The following is a 22,448-nucleotide window of genomic DNA, read 5'->3' as shown; positions in this document are numbered from 1 at the left end:
TAAATCTAATGATTGTCTCTAACTAGAAGTCTGTAAATATATGTGTGTACGAATTAGCTTATTTTAAATTGGTCTAAACTTGTAAATACTTTGACATGTCCTATATCCTTGTAAAAATAGAACTACAGATGAATAAAGCTGCTACTACTACTACTACTACTACTACTACTATTACTACTTTATGAAGGTAAGAACTGTATAAAAACTTCATAGATCGCGAAATGGGTTGATGGTAGAAATTTAATCCGCATGATCTTGAATCAGAAATGCAAAAAGACTAAGCCCACAATGTCCAAAAATTTTAACTGCTATGTTTGAAGTGACCAAAAATTTGTTTCTGAGTCAGTTTTGTTACACTTGCCTACTGAAACTTCCACTTCCATGGAAAACCAATCTGCCTGCAGTCATCCGTATTCATCAGAGACACTATGGCTCATGTGTCTAATTTGGAATCTGCAGCACAGTTGTTAATGCTTGGGGTAAATGTCAACTTGCTTAGAGTCCTGTGTGGACTTGAGCATAATAGCATGGGGTGAGGGTGATGTACAACAACTGAAGCACACAATTGCTAACTGTACTGTTTTGTTACAGGCGATACATGGGGTGTCACAGTGAGAACTTGCTTGTGCCTGCTACCACAGTCTGTGTTCCACATAACACTGATGATAACATTGATTGTGAACTATTCCATGTATGTGTCATCTGTTCTCAAACAGATGTTGCACAGCCAAGTGCTACTAAAAATGTTTGTGCACTTTTTGATACAGCATCAGGATTTTGTTGAAATGATCTCAAAGCCTTAGCTCTGACCTATGTAATCCATGTTTACCATTGTGAGCTACGGAGCATGAATAGAAAATGCCACATTGATTACAAAGGAAATTACATTGGAAAGCTGAATATCTACAGCCCATGCTGCTTATGGTCATTGACTTTTTGTGCATACAGATTGAATTTCTGTCTGTTAAAACATAGGCAAAGTCACCATAGTAATGCAGAATTCATCTAAATTCAAGGTACTGGGTCCCAAAAATAATGACTATTTGTGCACCAGAAAAGAACAAAAACACACTGTTGTCATAAGGAGAACTTGGGAAGAAGGTAGTGAAATTAAGTCTCTAAACTTGATCTTTGTAAGTGAATAGATTTTGGTAAGCAATGAGTAAAATTTTACTTACTAAGAATGTTTCTGTCAGAAAGATATCACAGATCTGTACTTTCAGCCTATCTGTAGTGACCTAGATGTTGACAGTGTGTTAAACCATAATCTTCCTTCCTTCATAAATTCAGCCACTCTCCTCTTCTGTACATGTTGCTGAGCAGTGAATTGTCGCCCCTATACATATTTCTTATCAAGCACAAAGTATGTAGAAATTAAGGGGGTGCGCAATTCTGTATAAACATGTTATCATTCCTCAGCAGTTGTATCTTCTGTCACGTGGTGAGGAATGTATTCTCAGCCTCTGAAAATTCAAAAGAAAATTAAAACCATATCTTGTGGAATGGTAAAATCGTCATCAACTTGAAGGTTCTTTTGAGCGTCACAGTGCTTTACCAGGCACTGTCCTCTTGGAGATGGCCATCTCTAATGATCTCGATGCTGCCATGGTGTTGAACTCTAATCTTTCTTCCTTTTTTGTTGGAGAAGAGATGGTGTGCACTTGTTCTTCCAACCTCTGAATTGACTTTCCAGTCAGTTATTGGGGCACGACACACAGTTTGTCATGGACTCTGAATCTCACTGTTACTCAGCATTTTCACATATACAAATGATAGCTGAAGGTGGAAGAAGCATTAAGTATCAGAAAACAATCCTTAGACTGACAGAGGATTGAACCTCAGACCTTTGAATACTTACCCATTGGGCTTAGCTACCTTTTTCTTTTTTTAGATTATCTAATTATATAATGTTGAACATTAAAAATTCTATTAGCAACTTGATAAGAGACCTTGCTGTTCTATACTAATAACAAAACTGTAAAACCATCACCCCTGTCTGTCTGTTTGAACACACTAATCTTCAAAACTACTAGACAAATTTCCATGGGATTTTCACAGGTAACATATAGGCTTTATTTCATCAAAATCAGAATACGGAAAAAAAGATATCATAATTTAAAGTTTTATCTGAACTCATAATTCAGATGTTTAAACATGTTTGGGAGTTTACATCAGTGACAGAATTAAGTGCTGCAATCTTATCTTTACAAATACAAACTGGCTATGAATTTACTTGGGTTGGATATATGGATTTACTGATTTTGTTTTTGTATTAATAATTTTACTTCTTTCTATAAGCTTTGTTTTATTTTATTTAGAGTGGACTGAACACAAAACTGGGGGGGGGGGGGGGGGGGGGGGGGAAATTTCCTTTCGAGCTTAAAAAGAAGCTCGTAGAGACACTAATACTCCCCATATTTGAGGTGATACCATTCTCCAAGGACTTCCGTTCAATAGCTCACACAGGCTGGAATTGGAAATGTATGCTTGTGTACAAAGCATTTGTGACATAGCATTTTCAATCATATCACACCATAACAGAAATACTCATTACCAACAAAGTAAAATCCTCTCTGCACCAGACTTAACATTGTAATCTTCTCTAAATCATTTTCGGTGTCAGAAACCAGTCTTTGGAACAATCTTCCACAAAATATAAGAGAAATTAAATTCTTTCCAGGCATAAAAAGGCAATTAAAGGTCAACCTTGTATCAATATAGCTGTCTCTCCTACATTCTGTGCAGCTCATTCTTGTCAGTCCTCATCCCCCAGAACTTGTATTTATCCTTTGTCAGCAGAATTCTGTACTTGTATCCTGTTCTTTTCTAAAAGCCATTGTCTCTGTCATTTCAGTCTTCTCCTCTTCCTTTATACATCCCACTTTTTATATGTTGTGGGTGTGGATCTCAGTGTCAATTGCTTTTTGATGGGCAGCTTTATATGGCTCTCTCTGTTCAATTCAATTCAATTTTTATTATCACATAACATGCCTTATACAATCAAAGATTGTGACATAGGTGACTTGTCAGTTTTTACACTATATATAACAATACTAAAAATAGACAATAAACTAATAATATACATGGTGTAACATCTTCAAAGAGGTATTTTAATTACAATTATAATGCATTGTTACCATTCATGAAATCTTCTACACTATAGTAACATTTATCTTTCAGATATTTTTCCAGGTCTCTTTTGGTGCCTTTTATATTTGGGTCATCCATATCTTTCCATATTTTATTTACAAATTTCATGCCCATATAGTATGGGGTTTTTTCATATGATTTTAAACGGTGGGTAGGTAACATGTAGCTCGTTCTATGTCTTGTATCATATTGATGCAAGAAGAAGTTGCCCTCAAAAAGTTGTGGGTTTCTTTTCGTGAAAGTGAGAGTTTCATAGATGTATATGCTTGGAATGCTCATTAGATCCAGTTTTACAAATAAAGGTTTGCAGTGTTGATTTGGTTTTGCTCCCACCATTGCTCGGATGATTCTTTTTTGTAGTCTAAAAGCTCTAAGTAAATTTGTTTTTTCAGACCCCCAGAAAATTATACTATACCTAATGACTGAAACAAAATATGCATTATATACAGTTTTTCTTACAGCTAAATCAGTAATACTATACAAGATATTCATAATATATACAAGGCTATTCAGTCGACCCAGTATGTTATCCACATGGCGACTCCATAACAGGTTTTTATTGACTAACACGCCAAGGAATTTGACACAGTCTGCAGTCTCTAATTTTTTGTCCATATACCTTATTTCACTTATAGACTGTGCAGATTGTTTTGTGGTAAAATGAACAATTTCTGTTTTCGTAAAATTTAATGTCAAGTTATTGTTTTTGACCCATGCCTCCACTTCCCCAAGTGTTTGTTCAATATGACGAATTAGGTCTACCTCATTTTTACAACAGACTACAGCTGTTGAGTCATCTGCATAGAGGATAGTATCAGACTGGACCTGACATGGCATATCATTAATATAATATAGAAAAAGCAGTGGCCCTAATATTGAGCCTTGTGGAACACCTAATTGAGTGTTTTTCCAGCCAGAGAGAAATTTCTTGCCGTTGATGTTAATAAGTACTCTTTGTTTTCTGTTTGCCAAGTATGATGACATCCAGCTAAGAGATTTGCCTTGAAAACCATAGCGTGCCAATTTTTGGAGAAGCAGGTCATGATTTACTGTGTCGAAGGCTTTGGACAGGTCACAAAAGATGCCTGACACACACATTCTATCATCAAGACATCTGCTGACTTTTGCGACTAATTCATTTATTGCATGGATTGTGCTGCGGCCTTTTCTGAAACCATATTGATTGCCTAAGATAATGCTGTTAGATGAATTGTGATTTTCAATCTGATCACATGCAGCTCTTTCAAATATTTTTGAGAAAATTGGTAACAGTGAGATTGGCCTATAGTTGCCCAATTCATCTTGTTTGCCTTTTTTGTGTATGGGCCGAACTTCTGCATATTTTAATCAATCTGGGAAACATCCCTCATCAAATGATTGGTTGATTATGAAAGAGAGTGGATATGCAATACTGTGACGGACTATTTTTATTATTTCAGTGGGGACCTCATCCCACCCCGCAGATTTTGAATTTTTTAGGGACATTATGATTTTGATGACATCTGAGATGGAAACATGAGAAAACTTAAAACATGTGCAATTGCTATCTGTCATATTGGGCTTTGTATTTGGTGGTGAACAGTCACCAAATTTGTTACAATTTATGAAAAAGTCATTGAATGATTCACAAATGGCACTGGGTTCTGTAACAGCTCTACCATTAATCACTATTTTAGAAGGGCATTTTCTCTCTGCCTCACTGCCAACTTCACTTCTTATAACAGACCAAACAGCTTTTGATTTGTTTTTTGCATTTGTAATGAAGTCGTTATTTGCAGTACGTTTTGTTAGTTTAACTATTTTGTCAAATGTTTTTTTGTATGTGCTTACATACTTAAGAAATTGAGGGCTTCGATTTACTTTTGCCTCCATATGCAGTTTCCTCTTAGTAGCACTAGACACTCTAATTCCTTTTGTTACCCAGGATCTACTTTTTTGGGACCTGGTCCTCACTGTTACAAAAGGGAAGCATTCATTGAATACACCCAAGAATTCAGTTAAAAAGTTATTGTAATTGTCACTTGTGGAAGTGTGTTTGCTGACTGTCCACTTGGTTTGGCTTAGTTTTTTGCAAAATACTTCCACATTTTCTTGACTGAAATTCCTACATCTTTTTGTTGTGCAGACTGAATTTTGCTTCGGTAGTGATACAAATAGTGCTTTTTGGTCTGATACTCCTAAATCTAGAAGAAATTTTTCTTTTACATAATAATTATAACTACTTACAATATTGTTATAATAGAGGGAAACATTCCACATAGGAAATATATATCTAAAAACAAAGATGATGTGACTTACCAAATGAAAGTGCTGGCGGGTCGACAGACACAAACAAACACAAACATACACACAAAATTCAAGCTTTCGCAACAAACTGTTGCCTCATCAGGAGAGAGGGAAGGAGAGGGAAAGACGAAAGGAAGTGGGTTTTAATACATATTGTCAATACATGTTGCAGAACTTGCTGTAATTCTTGTATACTGATCGAAATTGAGATTTAGCCCATTTGTGGCTACCAGGTTCTTTAAGTGTGAAGAAAATTTGTCATCAGTCCTTACATCTATGTTGAAGTCAGCACATATAACCACTTTCTTGTACAGTTTCTCACATTTTAATTTATGTAGCAATGTATCAAACTTATCTAAGAATACAGAGCTTATATGGTACCCAGGGGTGCGATATATGCTGATAATTAGTGTGTTATACTCTTTAAGTTCTATACAACAACTTTCAAATGTGCATTCTTCATTCAGATGGCTAAAATTCTGTCTGATATCATAGTCTACCGTGGAATGAACTAATATGCAAGAGCCTCCATACCCATTGGTCCTACAAAAGCTGGTAGCCAGTTTATAACCTGTAAGTTTATTTAGGAGACTGATATTTTCAGATTTTAGCCAATGTTCATTAAGGCATATTACTTTCACAGATTGTTTCACACTTTCTAGCAAAATTTCTATATCATAAAGCTTCCTGATCATTCCTTCAGACAGACCTCTTATGTTCAAGTGCATAACGAAATTACTACTGCATATATTATTAGGTAGAGGGTCTTTAAAACTAATTTGACTATAAAGTAACAGAACGTCCACCTGAGTGTTGACTACTTGTTCTGGATTCGTTGTATTGGGCCAAATTCGGATAGAACTGGCCCCCTTCATCAGTTTCCCTGTGTGTGAGCATCTGGATGATGAGTAGGTACAGTTTTCTTGACGATAATTTCAGTCTTTGCTGTATGTTCTGAGGCTGGTTCTGGCACCTTCTCATCTTCTGGACGTGATGTTCCTGTTTGAGCTGGCGCTGTGGCTGCGATTTTGAAATTGTTTTCTCGTTTATCCATTTCCTTGGTCGAAACTGGTTGCACAGCAATTGGTTTTCTTGCAACGTCGTCGTCTTTTTGTATTAATTTCGCTAGCATTTTGCCAACGTATGACTTGCCAGCGTTATTATAATGTAGTCCATGTTTCGTAAACAAATCTCTTGCATCTGGAAGATCAAGAAATGTTACATTTTGTTGGGACTTGCATATTTTGTAGAATTGTCTGTTTACTTTTGCAAGCTCCAGATTTACGATGGAATTGTCTTGCAGGTCGTATCTGTGAGGCAAACTAGTAACAATGATGTTCGGAACTTTAAGATCAAGTAATGTAGTTTTTAAACACTGGGTCGCATGTTTACTCTCATTTCTGTATACATCATTACTTCCACCCATGACTATGACGGCATCAGTCTTAGATAGCTCATTAAGTGAGTTGCTGCTCTTAATTATCTCAGTCAAAGGTGCACTGTGTTAGTGAAGCAAGCAACCTCTTTGTTCATGTCCCCAATTGCGCTACTTCAAGTGATGAATACCAAGAAGCCTTATATTTAAAAATAAATTTCACATGTACAATGTGTCAGGCACTGCTATAAATAAATAGCAATGCCAAGTTTCTCAGCTACTTGTCAGTAAATCTCAATTTTTTATAGTGTAAATAACTGCCATTCTTTGACAGTTTTCATTGTTGAACAAAATGTCCTCAGTTTCCTAACAGAGGATGTTTTATGCAGTTTTGCCCCCACAAAAGATTCAGAGTACATGAAGTTTTCATTGAAGTCACATAAATATTAAGGAAGAAGTAATTTATAAATTGCAACTACTTTGGTTATAAATAATGGGAAGAGTAAAACTAACTACTCACTGTAAAGTTGAGGCATTGAGTTGTGGCATCGTTAGGTTGTATCAACTATTATTAACACCATCTTTGGACTCTTATTGCACTGTCGAGCCTCCATGTTAGTTTTTAGTTCTGTTCTGTATCTTTATGACTAACTATGAAATATATCTCTATGTGGAATTTAATGGGGATAGTTATTGCATTCGACCGATAATCGTATCCTGCTCCCATACTGTTGACACCGAAGTTTCTACGTCTTCCACGGCTTCTGCACTGGGTGTTTTAAATCAACAGGTTATCCACACAACGCCGTAGCTACCTCACCCAATGCTTTGTTCAAAGATTTGAAGGCCCGACTACGACAACCAGACCACTCCAATCCTTTGCCAACGGCCGGCTCTCCACTAATCGACAGTGATTCGCGATCTCCATCAACCAAGTTAACCTCAAACTTTGTTGTTCTACAACGGTAGAGTGCTACACCATTAACTCAGACAATGGACTCAGGTTTTGTGTTGTCGGACTGTGCTCGTTAACATGTGAAATGTGAAGTGTATAATTTTCAGAACTCTGTAACTACGAGGGTCGGTCAAAAAGTAATGCCTCCCATTTTTTTTCTACTTAAAGAAATTAAGTTAAGTGAAAAATTTGAATTTGGCGCCATTCCTCAAACCTTCTTCTGCAATCCACTGCAGTAGTAACTTTCTGTGTCAACAGGTGGCAGCACAGCAGAAGTTTGTAAGATGGCCGACATCGATGTTCGTTTGAGACAGCGTTGTGTGATTGAATTCTTGAATGCAGAAGGTGAAACGCCCATACGCATTCATGAAAGACTGAAGAAGGTGTATGGTGTTGTGACAGTGGATGTCAGCACTGTTAGACGATGGGTTCGTCGTTGTAAGGAAGCTGAAGGGCAAACACCGTTGACTGACGAAAAGCGGAGCAGCAGGCCGGTGAGTGCAGTGACTCCACACAACATTCAGCAAGTTGATGACATCATTCGTGGTGACCGTCGGGTGACTGCAGATGAAGTGTGTCGCATTATTTCTCTTAGTAAAGGCAGTGTGATCACGATTATTAAACAATTGGGGTACTCAAAAGTTTGTGCACGGTGGGTTCCAAGAATGTTAACCGATCAGAATAAAGAGGCAAGGAAAACAATAGCCTCCCAACACTTGCAGCGCTTCCGTTTGGAGGGAGATGAGTTTCTGAAAAAAATTGTGACCGGGGACGAAACATGGGTGCATTTTTTTGAACCCGAATCAAAGAGGCAGTCAATGGAGTGGCGTCACACAAGCTCGCCGAGGAAGAAAAAATTCAAAACTGTGCGATCGGCAGGGAAAGTTATGGCAACAGTTTTCTGGGATACAGAGGGTGTGATTCTGGTTGATTTTTTGGAGCAGGGATGCACAATAAATTCTGTTCAATACGTCACAACCCTCAACAAACTTAAAGCACGTCTTCAGCGAGTTCGCCCAACAAAATCAATGGCAGATGTTCTTCTTTTGCATGACAATGCAAGACCACACACCAGTCGTCACACCTCTGAGGAGATTGTCAAAATTGGATGGGAAGTTTTGCCTCATCCCCCATACAGCCCTGACCTGGCACCATCAGACTTCCATCTGTTCGGGCCACTAAAAGAAGCTCATCGTGGGATTCATTTTGAAGATGAGGAGGCCGTCAAAACATCCGTGCGTCAATGGCTTAGGAAGCAGAGCTGTGATTTTTACCGTGCTGGGATACATGCCCTTGTTCAAAGATGGACCAAAACTGTAGAGATGGGCGGAGATTACATTGAAAAATGACAAAATGATCCTCAATGTTGTGGTTTTCAACCTATGTAATTGCATTTAAATTTCCTGACAATTAAACGTAGAAAAAAAATAGGAGGCATTACTTTTTGACTGACCCTCATACCAATCGATCGTGTAATGTTCAGAGTGATCTACATTTGCACATGTACTTTGACTCTCAACAGGCTGCAATGTTGGTTACAGTCGTGCTGTGTGCAATGCCGCCATTTGTGCAAAATGCACACACTATCAACCTATTCTGGTTTTGCCTCACTCACAAACTAACAATGGACATTTTCATGCACCAAATTCCCCTGCTCACCGACCAGACCTGTTGCTCAGTTTTTCGACCAAGTGGGCTCGAGCACATCTTACGGCGCTTCGCCTTCCAGGAACGTTTTACCGCAACAGTGCGATCTTCAGCAAGTTTCACTGGTAATTTATAGTCCGACCACATGGGGTGTGTTCCCGATGTGCACAGAAAACTCATTCTGTTGTCACAGGAAGTACCAGCATCCCCTGCTCCCTAAACCCCCCCCCCCCCCCCCCCCCACGTGCATGGGGGCCCCCGATTCCGACCATTCAGCCACTCGCCTCTCACACAGTTCTGCCAGGGTCTGCCGCGCCTGCCTTACGCGTCATTTCCGAGGTGGACAATTCCAAATCTGTACCACGGTACTGACCGTGTCGTGTTTTTGTGACATGTCTAGGACAATGTAACCTGCCGTTGCTTCAGACGTGCCTGCCAATAACACACCTTCGCCTATGATGCCGGGCTGCAGTACGGCCCCTCCTACCACGGACCAGCAGGCCTTCCCAGATACTCCGAAGCCGTCTTTGTGCCCCCATCCCCCGGCCGTCTGCCAAAGCTGCCCCCTTTATACGAGGACAACACCGTATCGTGGTTTGCACTTGTGTGGAGCATCTTTTCAAGTTACATCATGTGTCCGACAACAACTCTACATTCCTATGACTCGTCATGCGCCTCCACGATCATTCGGACTTGTGATCTACTCCTCTCGCCCCTGCCCCCACCGACGTACGGGTTCACAAAGAAAATAATATTGGACTGACTCGCCTGCTCACCACAAGAATTAATCATCAAGATCTTGTACAAGGAGCACCTGGGGGACCGAACTCTATCACAACTCTAGCGCCTCCTTCGATTACTTCTGAGTGAACATATGATGCCGAACGTTACTCTGTGGGTGGTATGGTCCGCCAAGTTACCTACTGACCTGCAGATTCACCTGCTGCCACACTCCTTTGAGTCAATTGGCTCTCGTCTTCGCATCGCACACCAGCTGTATACACTGCTACGATAACACCAACCAGCACACCACTCACCACTGGTTGGCACAACTGTTCCTGTTTACCGGTCGTCTGTGGGCAGAGGCAGAGCTCGATCTACCTCTGTGGCATCTACATCGCCAGAAAGCATCCTCTCGCTCTCTCCTCCGTCGGAGCACTCAAGAATCGCCCACACACCATATGTGCCAGTATACATCCCAGAACAAATCAATGAGGACAAGCCTCCTCCACTGCCACAATCGCCGCCACCACCACATCTGGCTCATCCGTATTGTTGGTACCACAAGATTTTTGGCGATGATGCCAAGATGTTTCGATTACCTTGCCAGCACCCAAACACCGACTGCAGGATCTAGAAGACACCAAGTCCTGCAGGGAACCTAACAGACATCCTCATACATTGCACTCCGTCCACTTGTCCACCGGGTCGAGTGGTCGTTTATACATGACCGATTTTTTGTCACGGCTTGTCTTCCTGGTTAACACAGGTGCTGTCGTGTCTATCATACCCACATCGTTGGCTCCTCCTGCCTTTTCACTGACAAGGTCACTTCTACAATCTGTCAACGCATCAACGTTACAAACCTCAGGCTCTGTCAAAGTTACAGTGCACTTATCTCCTCCTCTGTGTTTTCCGTGGACTTTCTACATTGCTGACATCGATGAACCAATTCTCAGTATAGATTTTTTTTGTCACATTACAAACTCTCTCCGAACGTGGTACAGGGCTCAGTACTACATCATCCCACTAACACTCAGATACCACGCTCCCGCACTTATGTTCCACATTCTGTTTCTCTTGCGACATGTGAGTTAGTACGCGAGTGCTCCGCCCTCGCGGGCAACATTGTGACCTGTGTCACTAACTTACTGTCAGAGTGTGACACAGCGACACAACTGCGCCAGGAAACTGACAAGCTGAAACAACGAATAGCACACACTCACAGCGAGCTCGTCGCAGCTTGTACCTTGCTGATGAAACTGCAGTCCACATTGCCGCCACCTAATTGAGTTTCTCCAGCAGACACCAGCTCGGGCACTCAGAAGGTTAGTCCAAAAACATTAATCGCATGTGAAGATTCGCATCTGGTAGACACCGCATCCCCGACGCGTTCGCCACATTCGGTGCCATGTGTTTCGAACAGTGCTTCTAATGACAGTCACATGCGTGATATGACCACGCCCACTGTGCAGGTAGCTGCCCCGCGTGTTGATAAACATTCCCCCCCCCCTCTCTCGCGCGCCAGCCGCATGACTCGGCAGCCATCACTGTTCCCTGTGCGATGCCAACGCTTCTTTCGCCTGCACCGGTTACCCAAGGCAAGGCTGACAACAGATAGTCACTGCATGTCCTGACCCACTCCGCACTGCATGTGCATCCGACCTCTCCAAACGGGCGCACGCTGCACTCACGTAATAGACATGTGACTTTCGTGCTGCCTTTTCCCACTCGTGCTAATGGTTACATCTCATTGCGCCTCACTCTTCCAAAAACTTCATGTCAGGACATTGCTCAGTCTCATGTGCAGTTCTCAGTTTCTTCCGTCACTGGCGGAACAACACACAAGATACTTACCACTGCTGGCCCTCCTAATAGCACAAGGTTAGAAGCCTCAACCCCATTAAGTAGCCCGCAGCCCGGCAGTAAATTAATTAACTTCTGGAGGCAGGTATCCTGCAACCGTTGGACAGCAACTGGTCTTGACCGATTCACTTAGTCACCAAGCATGACGGTTCTTTCCGAATGTGCGGCGACTAGGGATGCTTAAACGCTTGTACTGTCATGGACAGTTACCCAGTGCCGAACATAAATGACTTCACTCATATGTTATCGCGCACCACAATCTTCAGTGTTATTAACTGTAAATGTGCCTATCACCAGATTCCTGTAGCACCGGAAGACATTCCAAAGACAGCTATTATCACGCTGCTCGGTTTATTCCAATACAACTTTGTGCCGTTCGGCCTGAAAAATGCGGCGCAAACATGGCAACGTTTCATCGACTCAATCTTATAACAGTTCAAGTTTTGCTTTGCATATCTGGATGACATACTCATTTTCAGCAACTTGGTGGAGGAACACGAAAATCATTTATCCGAGGTCCTCCAGACCTTGAGCTCCAACGGCATCGAGGTCAACAAGGACAAATTCCAATTGCACCAGTCTTCTGTCACATTTTCGGGTTACACCATATCCACTGACGGAATACAGCCTCCCAAATCCCACGTGCAGGCCATCTCGTCACTGCTGCCTCCGGCTACTTACAAAGAACTCAGACGTTTCTTGGGTACAATAAATTACTACCATCGGCATCTGCCTTCTGCCGCTGCCATGCAGGCCCCACTGACAGACTCGCTGTCAGGCAAACAGTTTTCAGGCCTTAAAACCAGTTCGCTGGACTGAACCTATGCTGGAGGCCTTCAAGGCTCTAAAAACTTCCTTAGCACACGCTGTGACACTCACCCAACCTGACCCGTCGGCCAAGTTGTTCATCACTACGGACGCCAGCGACATCACGGTGGGGGCAATACTACAGCAACGCAAAGGCAACGTGGTTTCTCCCCTTCATTTCTTCTCTAAGAAACTGTCTACAGCTCAGAAGAAATATTTTGCTTTTGATAGGGAACTTCTGGTGGTCTATGAAGCTGTCAAACACTTTTAACACTTTTGCCCCGACATCGGGGGCCGTTCGTTCTTCATCCTTACTTATCACAAACCACTAGTGGACGCATTTTGCAACACTCCCAAGGACCCCCCCCCCCCCCCCCCCCTTCCCCTGGCATCTCCGCCACTTTGATTTAGTCTCTCAATTCACAACACATGTTCACTACATCAAAGGCACAGGACACATCCCCGCTGATTTTTTCTTGAGGATCAATACTGTCTCACGCATCATTGACTTATCCAATGTGGCCACTCTCCAGGCCTCTGATGAGGAATCTCAAGCTCTCCTCGCAGATCCTCAAACATCTCTTGTGTTTACCAAAGCCAAGTTCCCCGGCATTTAGGACGAGGTGTGGTGTGATTCTTCTACCAGCACCCTGCGGCTGTTGCTCCTGCCCACATTGTGTCAGCAAGCCTTCGACGCATTGCATAACCTCGCTCACCCTGACGTCAGCACCACCACACATCTTGTATCCGAGCGTTTCATTTGGAAAAATATTAAATGAGACTGTCAGACCTGGGCATACAGCTGGGTCTCCTGTCAACAGCAACAAAATCGGCCACCACACCACCCCTCCACTAGGTAGGTTCGACATTCTGAAAGGAAGATTTCGTCATATACATATCGACCTTATCAGTCCACTACCACCATTGGAGGGCCACAGATATATAGTCTCCACAATCAACTGCATGTCTTGCTGGGTGGAAGCTGTTCCTTTACCCAACGTCACCGCTGAAACCGTGACCAAGGGTTTTGTCTCCTCATGGATTGCCAGGTTCTGTTGGCTGACCACCATCACCACCGACCAAGGTCGGCAGGTTGAGTCTGCCCTGTTCACCATTTTATGTAACATCTGTGGCATTAAAACATTTCATACAACAGCCTTCCACCCGCAAAGCAACGGGTTAGTTGAATGGTGGCACTGCACCCTCAAAACTGCCCTCGTGTGCCATGACTGCCTCTGGTCCAAGGTGCTTCCATGGGTATTGATCGGTCTCCATTTGACCTTTAAACCAGACTTACAGGGAACCATCTCTGAATTCATTTCCGGGGAGAACCCAGTCCTACCAGGGGAACTTATCCTGCCTCAAGCACCCGAGGATTTTCCCCCCTCCCCAGGTTTCATTAGTTGCATGCGCTTTCACTTCAAACATGCATGGCTACACCCGCCTATCAGCCATTCCCTACTGGACACTTACGTGCCAACAGCACTCAACACTTGCTCGCACGTTATGCTCAGGGATGATTCCGTTAGACAACCCCTGCAGTCATCCTACCTCGGCCCCTTTAAAGTACTCCGGCGGGACGAGACAACGTTCGATATTATGGTTAAAGATCGTCCTTAGACTGTTTCATTGCACAGGCTCAAACCTGCTTTCGTGGTCTCCTATGCCCCTCTGCGTCATAATCGGACCCTCCTGATGACTTTTCCGCTGCAGAGTCTGAAAATACTTTGTCTCATCCCATGGCGCTGTTTTCTCCAACCCATGATTCGTCGCCATTCCATGTGGAATTTAATGGGGATAGTTTTTGCATTCAACCGATAATCGTATCCCGTTCCCATAGAGTAATCAGTAGGCACATAAACAAAACAGAAAAAATACTGCAACTTGAGGACCATAGGAACAGCTATAGAGGTGGGCATGGGCCTGGGGATAGTGATAGAGACAAAGAGGATTTCATTATCGTGGATGTCTTGTATGAACAGTTCCCATTTATGCAGTTCAGAGAACCTAATATTGAGGGAGGGGGCAAATCCAGATGGCATCAGTTGTGAAGCAGCCATCGAAGTCAAGAATATTGTATTCAGCAGTTTGTCCTGCCACTGACTGATGATCAACTCTGCTCTGGGTCACAGTTTATTAGTGGTGATTCATTCATGCTTCTTGGGTCAAACCCCTGTGAAAGACTCAGGTGCGAGGCACATCTTATTCCAGTCCTTTCCAGTCCTGTCATGGTCATGCTATCTTATCAGATGCTGGGTCGTCTTTGAAAGCAGTCATATCAAATGCCGGCTTTCTTGGCACTTCTACACATTCTTTTATGTAGATGAGACTACCAAACAAGCATCCATCTGAATAAGAGAAAGCAGTAGATTTTCTCATAGGAGAAACCCTATTGCTAATTGTATTATATGAAGGGTGATCAAAAAGTTTCCGTTTGAGGGCCACACATTCCAGAATTGGTATTTCAATCAGGCAGAAATGCCACGAGCGTTGAGGCAACCATCGCACCGACACGTCAGGTTGAAGGTACCTGTTTGGTAAAACACTGTGTCCTGCTGCATGAAGAAATTTGCAACTACATACTGCACATCCTTGTCTGATAGGAATTGTCGGCACTTCAAGGCCTTTTTAATGGACTGAAGGTACAATAATCACATGGGGAGAGATCAGGACTATAGGGCAGGTGCTAGAGTGTCTCCGGCTTGAGTTGGCGTAACTTCTGTGTTACGACATGTGCGATATGGCGACATGCAATATCATGAAGCAGTGGCACCCCTTGTCACAGTTTTCCCAGACTTTTCTCTTAATTGCATGCTGTAGTTTCTCCAGCATTGCACAGTACCATTCCCCAGTGTCGGAGTCACCAGGTTCGTTGAAACCAATGGGTAAGGTTGCCCTCCCAGATCAACTGGATTCTTGTGTCAAATCGTGACCAGTACAAAACTTTACGCACCGTTCCGAGAGACATCCAGTATCCATGATATCAAAGACTGGTAACAACAGTTATGGGCCGTCTTGCCTCAGGAGAGGATACAACAGCTTCTTGACACTCTTCCCAATCACATTAGTGTCAGCATCCAGGCTAGAAGGAATGCCATACTGATAACTGGACTCATACTGCCAAGTTATTTGTAAATTTGACTTTATTTTGTAATCATTGAAATAATATTACTTACCCTCTCAACCTATGAAGTTTCATTTTGTTTCCTCTGCCCTTTCTGGGTGCTTCAATTGTTTCTCGGGCAGTGTAAATAATAGCTGATAGTTAGCACAGCCTACAGAAATAATTTATGACAGATTCTTCTTTGTTATGCCTTAATTCATTGTATATTTATGAAGCATCTTCTGGATGATGGATTCTGCAGAACACTTTATGAATGCATGATTATGGAAGTATAATAAGCATCCTTATATTCAGTATTATTGTAATTATTTTGTTTCAGGGTCTGGATTTGGTTTCCTGGAAGAGCCAATCCTCATTAGAGCATCATTAGCTGGAACTGTACACGAGACAGAATTATGTCAGCCGTCAGAAGAACCTATTCTGGATGTTGAGTTACACTGGGACACGGAAAAGAAGGTGGTTAAGAGGTAATTTGAATACCTTTGTAACACTATAACGCTATCATGAAATTGCAGTTGCGTCTTCTATTAAAGTACAACAAACTTAAGTTATGAACAAGAAAAGTATCACCACATTATTAAATCACAGACAAGTTTTTGTATTCCATTTGGATTGATTTTGGACCCGCAGAAGTCTGGTTACATATTGTTTTCTAAAAACAAGCAAAAATAGATCAACTTTGGAGAAATGAGGAGAGTAACAATACCACAATTGTAGTTTCAAAAGTATAAATTAGGTATGTATGAAATTAGATCATATTCAGAAATGACTTTTAATCTGCAAAAAACCTCAAAAAAAAAAAAAAAAAAAAATGGCCAAAACTGTGTTTGGATAAATTCACCCCCTTCATTAATTAAAAGCTAGCATTTGAGGATATAATACAAGATTGAGTTTTCATTACAAACATTTCATTGGAAGGAAATTTACAACATATGTGATGTTACGAGTATAAAGAACATTAGAGCATACATTGGTCAGAAATAAAAAATCAGGATTGTCTGAATGAGAACTTAACAGTTATGTATCACATTAGAGAAATGTGGATGCTATGTGTTTTCACCATACTTAAAGAATTCTGAATACCTTATCGGAGAACTCCTTAAAAGTCATGCAGTCATGACAGTAGCATATAAGTGGATGCCCCTGTAATTCTGTTATGAAACGGAAAGATGCTACTCATCATGTAAAGGAGATGCAGAGTCATAGATAAGCACCACAAAGAGTCACAAATAAGCTTTTGGCCAGCAAGGCCTCCATCAAAAATAGATGACTGACACACACACACACACACACACAACACACACACACACACACACTCACTCACTCACACGCAACTCGCACACACACGACTGAAGTCTGTAATTCTGTATGACAAAACTAAGAACTTTACGCCCCCACCCCCCGCCCACACACACCAAAGTCAATCATGGAATCTTCTATTTAATACAATCTAGTATATGTCCAAGTCTCTTGTAAGGTTTCATAATGTTTTCTGACACGAACTATTTACTGCAAGCGGGATAAAAAATTCACTCAATGACAAATCAGGTAAATTTATTGAAATGGGGTCTCAAAAGATAATTTTCACCCAACAACACCAACAGCTCCCTAGCTAAAATTATACTTTTTAAATCTGTTAGCACATCATGATGAACACTATGCATGCAGACTCTGGAAAGTGAATGTCTTCTTTCCTTTGGATTGTTTTTGGCATTTTCAGTTCTTTAGCTTCTGCAGATTGCTGCTTGCAATTTGTAGTGCCTACATGGCCCAGCCACCCAGACTTAAGTTTGCTGTGAGTTCCTCAAATTGTGTAAGCTAAGCACAAGAATGATTCATTGAAAAGGACATGTCAGGTTTTCTACCCTATCTTTTTTTAGTCTGAGCTTGTGTTTCAATCACTTGTCACCATTTACCTGTCGTATGCATGCAGGTGAGGATATAAGCATTATCAATCCAGAGATGAAATTATTTTACTTTATGTTTCCAAATGAATTAAATAAATGATTGTTACTGGAATTTCACTTATGTACTTGTTATGCAGAGTGTAAGTAGCAGTTTATGTAAACTTTGGTTTTATTTCACTTACTAAGTAGACAGGTTAAGGGCTAGGAAGAAGCCTGTAGAGGCTACCAAATTGTCTTCACTTAGTAACCTTAAGGAACTGTTAGCATTTGTGGGGAAAAGCAAACTATTGTGGAAAATTCATTCCTAATGCAAATCTTTGCCGGCCGCGGTGGCCGTGCGGTTCTAGGGGCTCCAGTCCGGAGCCGCGCTGTTGCTACGGTCGCAGGTTCTAATCCTGCCTCGGGCATGGGTGTATGTGATGTCCTTAGGTTAGTTAGGTTTAAGTAGTTCTAAGTTCTAGGGGACTGATGACCACAGCAGTTGAGTCCCATAGTGCTCAGAGCCATTTGAACCATTTTTGCAAATCTTTAAATTGTAATGTTCAGCAAGACTGCTGTAAGTGTTTTGCATTTAAAGTCTAATTTGTGATGACCACCGCGTTTATCAGTGACTCATTTATTCTTAACAGTTGACACCTCTCATATCTGGATTGACACAGCACTTTTAAGATAAAAACGAACATGACTGAACAACTGATAGCTTATGTCTTGAAAATACCAAATGTGCCCCAAACAAGCTATCTCCAAATTGAGAGGCAGACAGACCGACTTTAGCAAAAATTTTTGGACATGAGAAATTCCACACTTTTGTATATTTCCTGGAAGTTCCACTTAGTGACAGGTTTTGTCTGACTCATGTTTGAAGCTGCTTGGGAAAACTACATACATACAAACTGCAGTGATGGAAACTATTCCTAAGAGTTGTTGCTATAAAGTAAATTGCAAAACAACAAGTAAACTGACAAATCCTAGTGCTTTATGAAGATTGCTCGTGGTCCAAGCCCATATTTTGATACAAAGGGATCAATGTATTTTCAGGGAGCCACAAACTTGCGGTATACTGTGGCATTGTTTCCAGGTGGCTATATAGATTTTGGATAAAAATATTGAGAGAAATTATGGATTTTTCTCATTTTTGCATTGCATGCTTACAGTTTTTACTTTAGTTTTCAAAATGCATTTCTTTTTTCAGGTTACGAACACTAAGAACTCAGTTAAGACTGGAATGTTTGACACAATCACTCAAACGTATTGGTTATTTTCTGGTACCTCTCACAACTGCATGGATTATAAAGCATGGAGAGGATGTAAAGGTAGAGGAAACTAATATTTGCATCATTAAAAGCAAATGAAATAATGTATAATGTTTGGCAGAGATTAAAATTGTTATAGAAAATGAAACAAGCTATTTAAATGAACATTGCTTTTGTTGTAAAGTGAATGGGAATCTGCAGTCTTTGGCACTAGATTATCAGATTATACATGGTGTAAAGGGTATATGTACAGATATTTCTATTAGTGAATGGGTATGGTTTACTGAACAACATTACGTCAGCATTTATGTCAGTTGCAGAGTAATAATTATAGCTGTCGGGCGTATTATGTCTATAGGTTGGTTAGTATCTCCAAGCACATTTGGCAAGAGCAAGCCATTAATGCTTATTTTCACCTTGTTAGCAGGTCAGGTGCTCTTTGCTGCTATTTGTGATGACATCACAGGGTGGTTGTTGAGCGTTAAATGAACTTCAGTAGCAGGTTATGTTTTTCTTATAATTTTGATTAAATTTTCGGAATTATCCTTACTTAAGGTAGGAACTGAGTTAGAAAATTTGAATCTTTGACGCCAGGAAGCCATTTCACACAGCAGGTACAACTAATATCGTCTTCCACATCGTGAATTAGCTGTCTTAGCCATCACTGTAGTGATGAGACAGAGGTAAATGCAACAGTGTGTAGCCATTTGCCTACTTTGTTTCTTCATTTGTTGTCCTCGGTGTCGACGTACTGGCTGAAAAAATAGGGGGTGGACATGCAGTACTGTCTACTGTAAATCACATAGCCGACTGATGCACAGTTGCATTTCACAGTCTTTTACTTTCACTTTTCACAACCCCCCAATAATACACAGTTATATATGGCCAGTGCACTATTATTCTAACTTCCCATAATCCTCATTAATAGTTTGCGGGCAAACATCCACATACTGTTACAATAGTTTACTGTTGAACATCTACGAGCAGTAAAACATAACCAGATAATTCACAGTTCTTTCGGAGTAATCGGGTACATATGGAACAGACACTGTCATTGTTTTATCACACAGCTTAATTGTATAACACTTATTTCACTATTAAGTTGATGCCTTGTTGTCGTTCTAACCTTCACAGGTTCCTCGTCTGAAACTCGGCTGTGGACTGACTACAAGGCCCTTATATTTTCTCATGATAATAGGGGCCGAAACTACACATTGTTCAAAGTTAAATTTACAGAAATTACAATTAAAACTTAACTCATTAAGTTAACTGAATACATCAAAAACTCCGTTCTTTTTAACCGTTTGTTCTACTGCAAGGTTTAGGCCGAATTATTTGTTTAAGTGAAGAAATTAACGTATATTGTTATGCAAACAATACTTTTTACAAAACTGTTAATTATTTTGGAATTAATTAAGGGCTGGCTTTGCTAACATGTTTTTGAATAGAGTCAATTAGATCCTATAAGAATACAATTAGTTTTTCCTCCAAATGTTTATTAACTATTATAGAATTTATATTTGTTTATACGTCAACAACAGAATTAAAGTTACAGAACAATTACTAATTTCACCCTATAATCAAAGATACTAGTACTAGTAGCTTTATTCACCGTAGATCACTTTTTACAAGGATATAGCACATTTCAAAGTATTTACAAGTTTAGACCAATTTAAAATATGCTAATTCGTATACACATACATTTACAGACTTCTAGTTAGAGACAATCAGTAGATTTACTCCTGTTATACAATACATTTTTTACAAATAACTTATTAAATAATGTAATGCCACACTGTTCACTCATATCTCACTATCAGTCACTACACACACTATACATACATTGTTTCGTAACACTCTCTACACACACACACACACACACACACACACACACACACACACACACACTCACTGGTGATTTCTGGACCACTTTCTGCACCGCAGCTTCCCATTTGCTATCCTGAAAAACTGAGTCAACATCCCTCTATCATGAGCGAGATGTTGAGCTTAGAAAGAGGAAGAGGTGTTAGTATTGTGCTATGCATAGCTTGGGGATAAGTATTTATAGAAAAGGAAAAAAGAAGGAAAGAAACATAGTTGAAGGTGTTGTGTGGAATGTTGGATGTTTTATAACCATTATTATTATTATTTATTTGTATAGCTATTTTTTTTTAGCAAACTCCTACTCTGTTTTATCTAAGTAATCCTTCAATGCATAAAATGTATCGCATAACAGGTACTTTTTAGCTGCCTTTTAAAATAAGTGTATTTTTGCAGTTTCTTTAATCTCTTTTGGTAATTTATTATACAGTTATATTCCTTGGTAGAAAAATGCTGTTTTTAGTTTTATGTTTATTTTATCTTGGTAAATGTAAGTTGAGTCTATCTCTTGTTGCATGGTCATGGACAGAGCTGTTTATGCAGTAATTACCAACATTATTTTTGATGTGTACAACTGACTGGTAAATGTATTCACATAGAGCAGTTAAAATCCCCATTATTTTGAACAGATCTTTACAATGAGTTCGACTACAATTTTTGGTTATTATTCTAATGGCTCTTTTCTGGAATTAATACTCGTGCTAATATTTTGTGCATTTGTTCCCCAAAAAAGAATGCCATAGCTAAGAATTGAGTGCACATAGTAATAGTATGTAACTAAAAGACACTGCATGTTACACATTGATGATAGGATTCTAGAAGCATAACATGCTGATGATATTCTGTTTGCAAGTACCTTTGTGCGTTCACACCACTTCAACTGAGAATCAATATTCATTCCTAGAAATTTTGCATTTGTTACATAGGCTATAGAGGTGCCATCTATATTTAATTTGACATTGTCATTTTTCCTCTTCAAACTGAAATTCATGGCATTAGTTTTCTTTATGTTCAATGTCACTTTGTTGCGTATTGACCAGTCATGAACTTCCTTGAGAGTTTCGTTTGCTTTCTCTGCCATGAATTCTTTTGTTTTCTCAGCGACTATAATATTGCTGTCTTCAGCAAAGAGAATTTTTTCACCATGAGTATCACTACTGCGAAAGTCATTGATGTATATCAGGAACAGTATTGGTCCTAATATGCTACCTTGCGGAACCCCTATATTAATGTATTTTGGTTCTGATAAGTGTTTTCCTAAATGTTTGGATCTATTTGAAGTATGTGTTATCTCTGCTCTTTGTACCCTATCTGCTAGGTATGATCAAAGCAAGTCATAAGCTACTCCTCTTATTCCCAATGCTTCTAATTTATTTAACAGAATCTTGTGGTTGACTGTATCAAAGGCCTTAGAAAGATCCAAAAATATGCGCATGACACACTCATCTTTATCTAGACCATCAAGTACAACTTTTGT

At 40.4% G+C, this 22,448-nt stretch overlaps 1 protein-coding gene across 2 annotated transcripts in view; it reads left to right on the top strand.

Annotated features, from left to right (window-relative positions):
- Positions 1–22,448, top strand: part of LOC126416703 (centrosomal protein of 120 kDa-like) — a 194,418-nt gene that overhangs the window by 6,856 nt on the left and 165,114 nt on the right. For both annotated transcript variants that reach the window (XM_050084511.1, XM_050084510.1), the window contains exons 2-3: positions 16,250–16,397; positions 19,030–19,150. In XM_050084511.1, the coding sequence (XP_049940468.1) occupies positions 16,250–16,397; positions 19,030–19,150 (269 nt within the window). The remainder of the gene's footprint in view (positions 1–16,249; positions 16,398–19,029; positions 19,151–22,448) is intronic.

Source organism: Schistocerca serialis, chromosome 8 (assembly GCF_023864345.2).
Source record: "Schistocerca serialis cubense isolate TAMUIC-IGC-003099 chromosome 8, iqSchSeri2.2, whole genome shotgun sequence".
In the NCBI taxonomy this organism is placed as follows: domain Eukaryota; kingdom Metazoa; phylum Arthropoda; class Insecta; order Orthoptera; family Acrididae; genus Schistocerca; species Schistocerca serialis.
The sequence above is the reverse complement of the archived record's forward strand: the minus strand, read 5'-3'. Positions and strand labels throughout refer to the sequence as shown.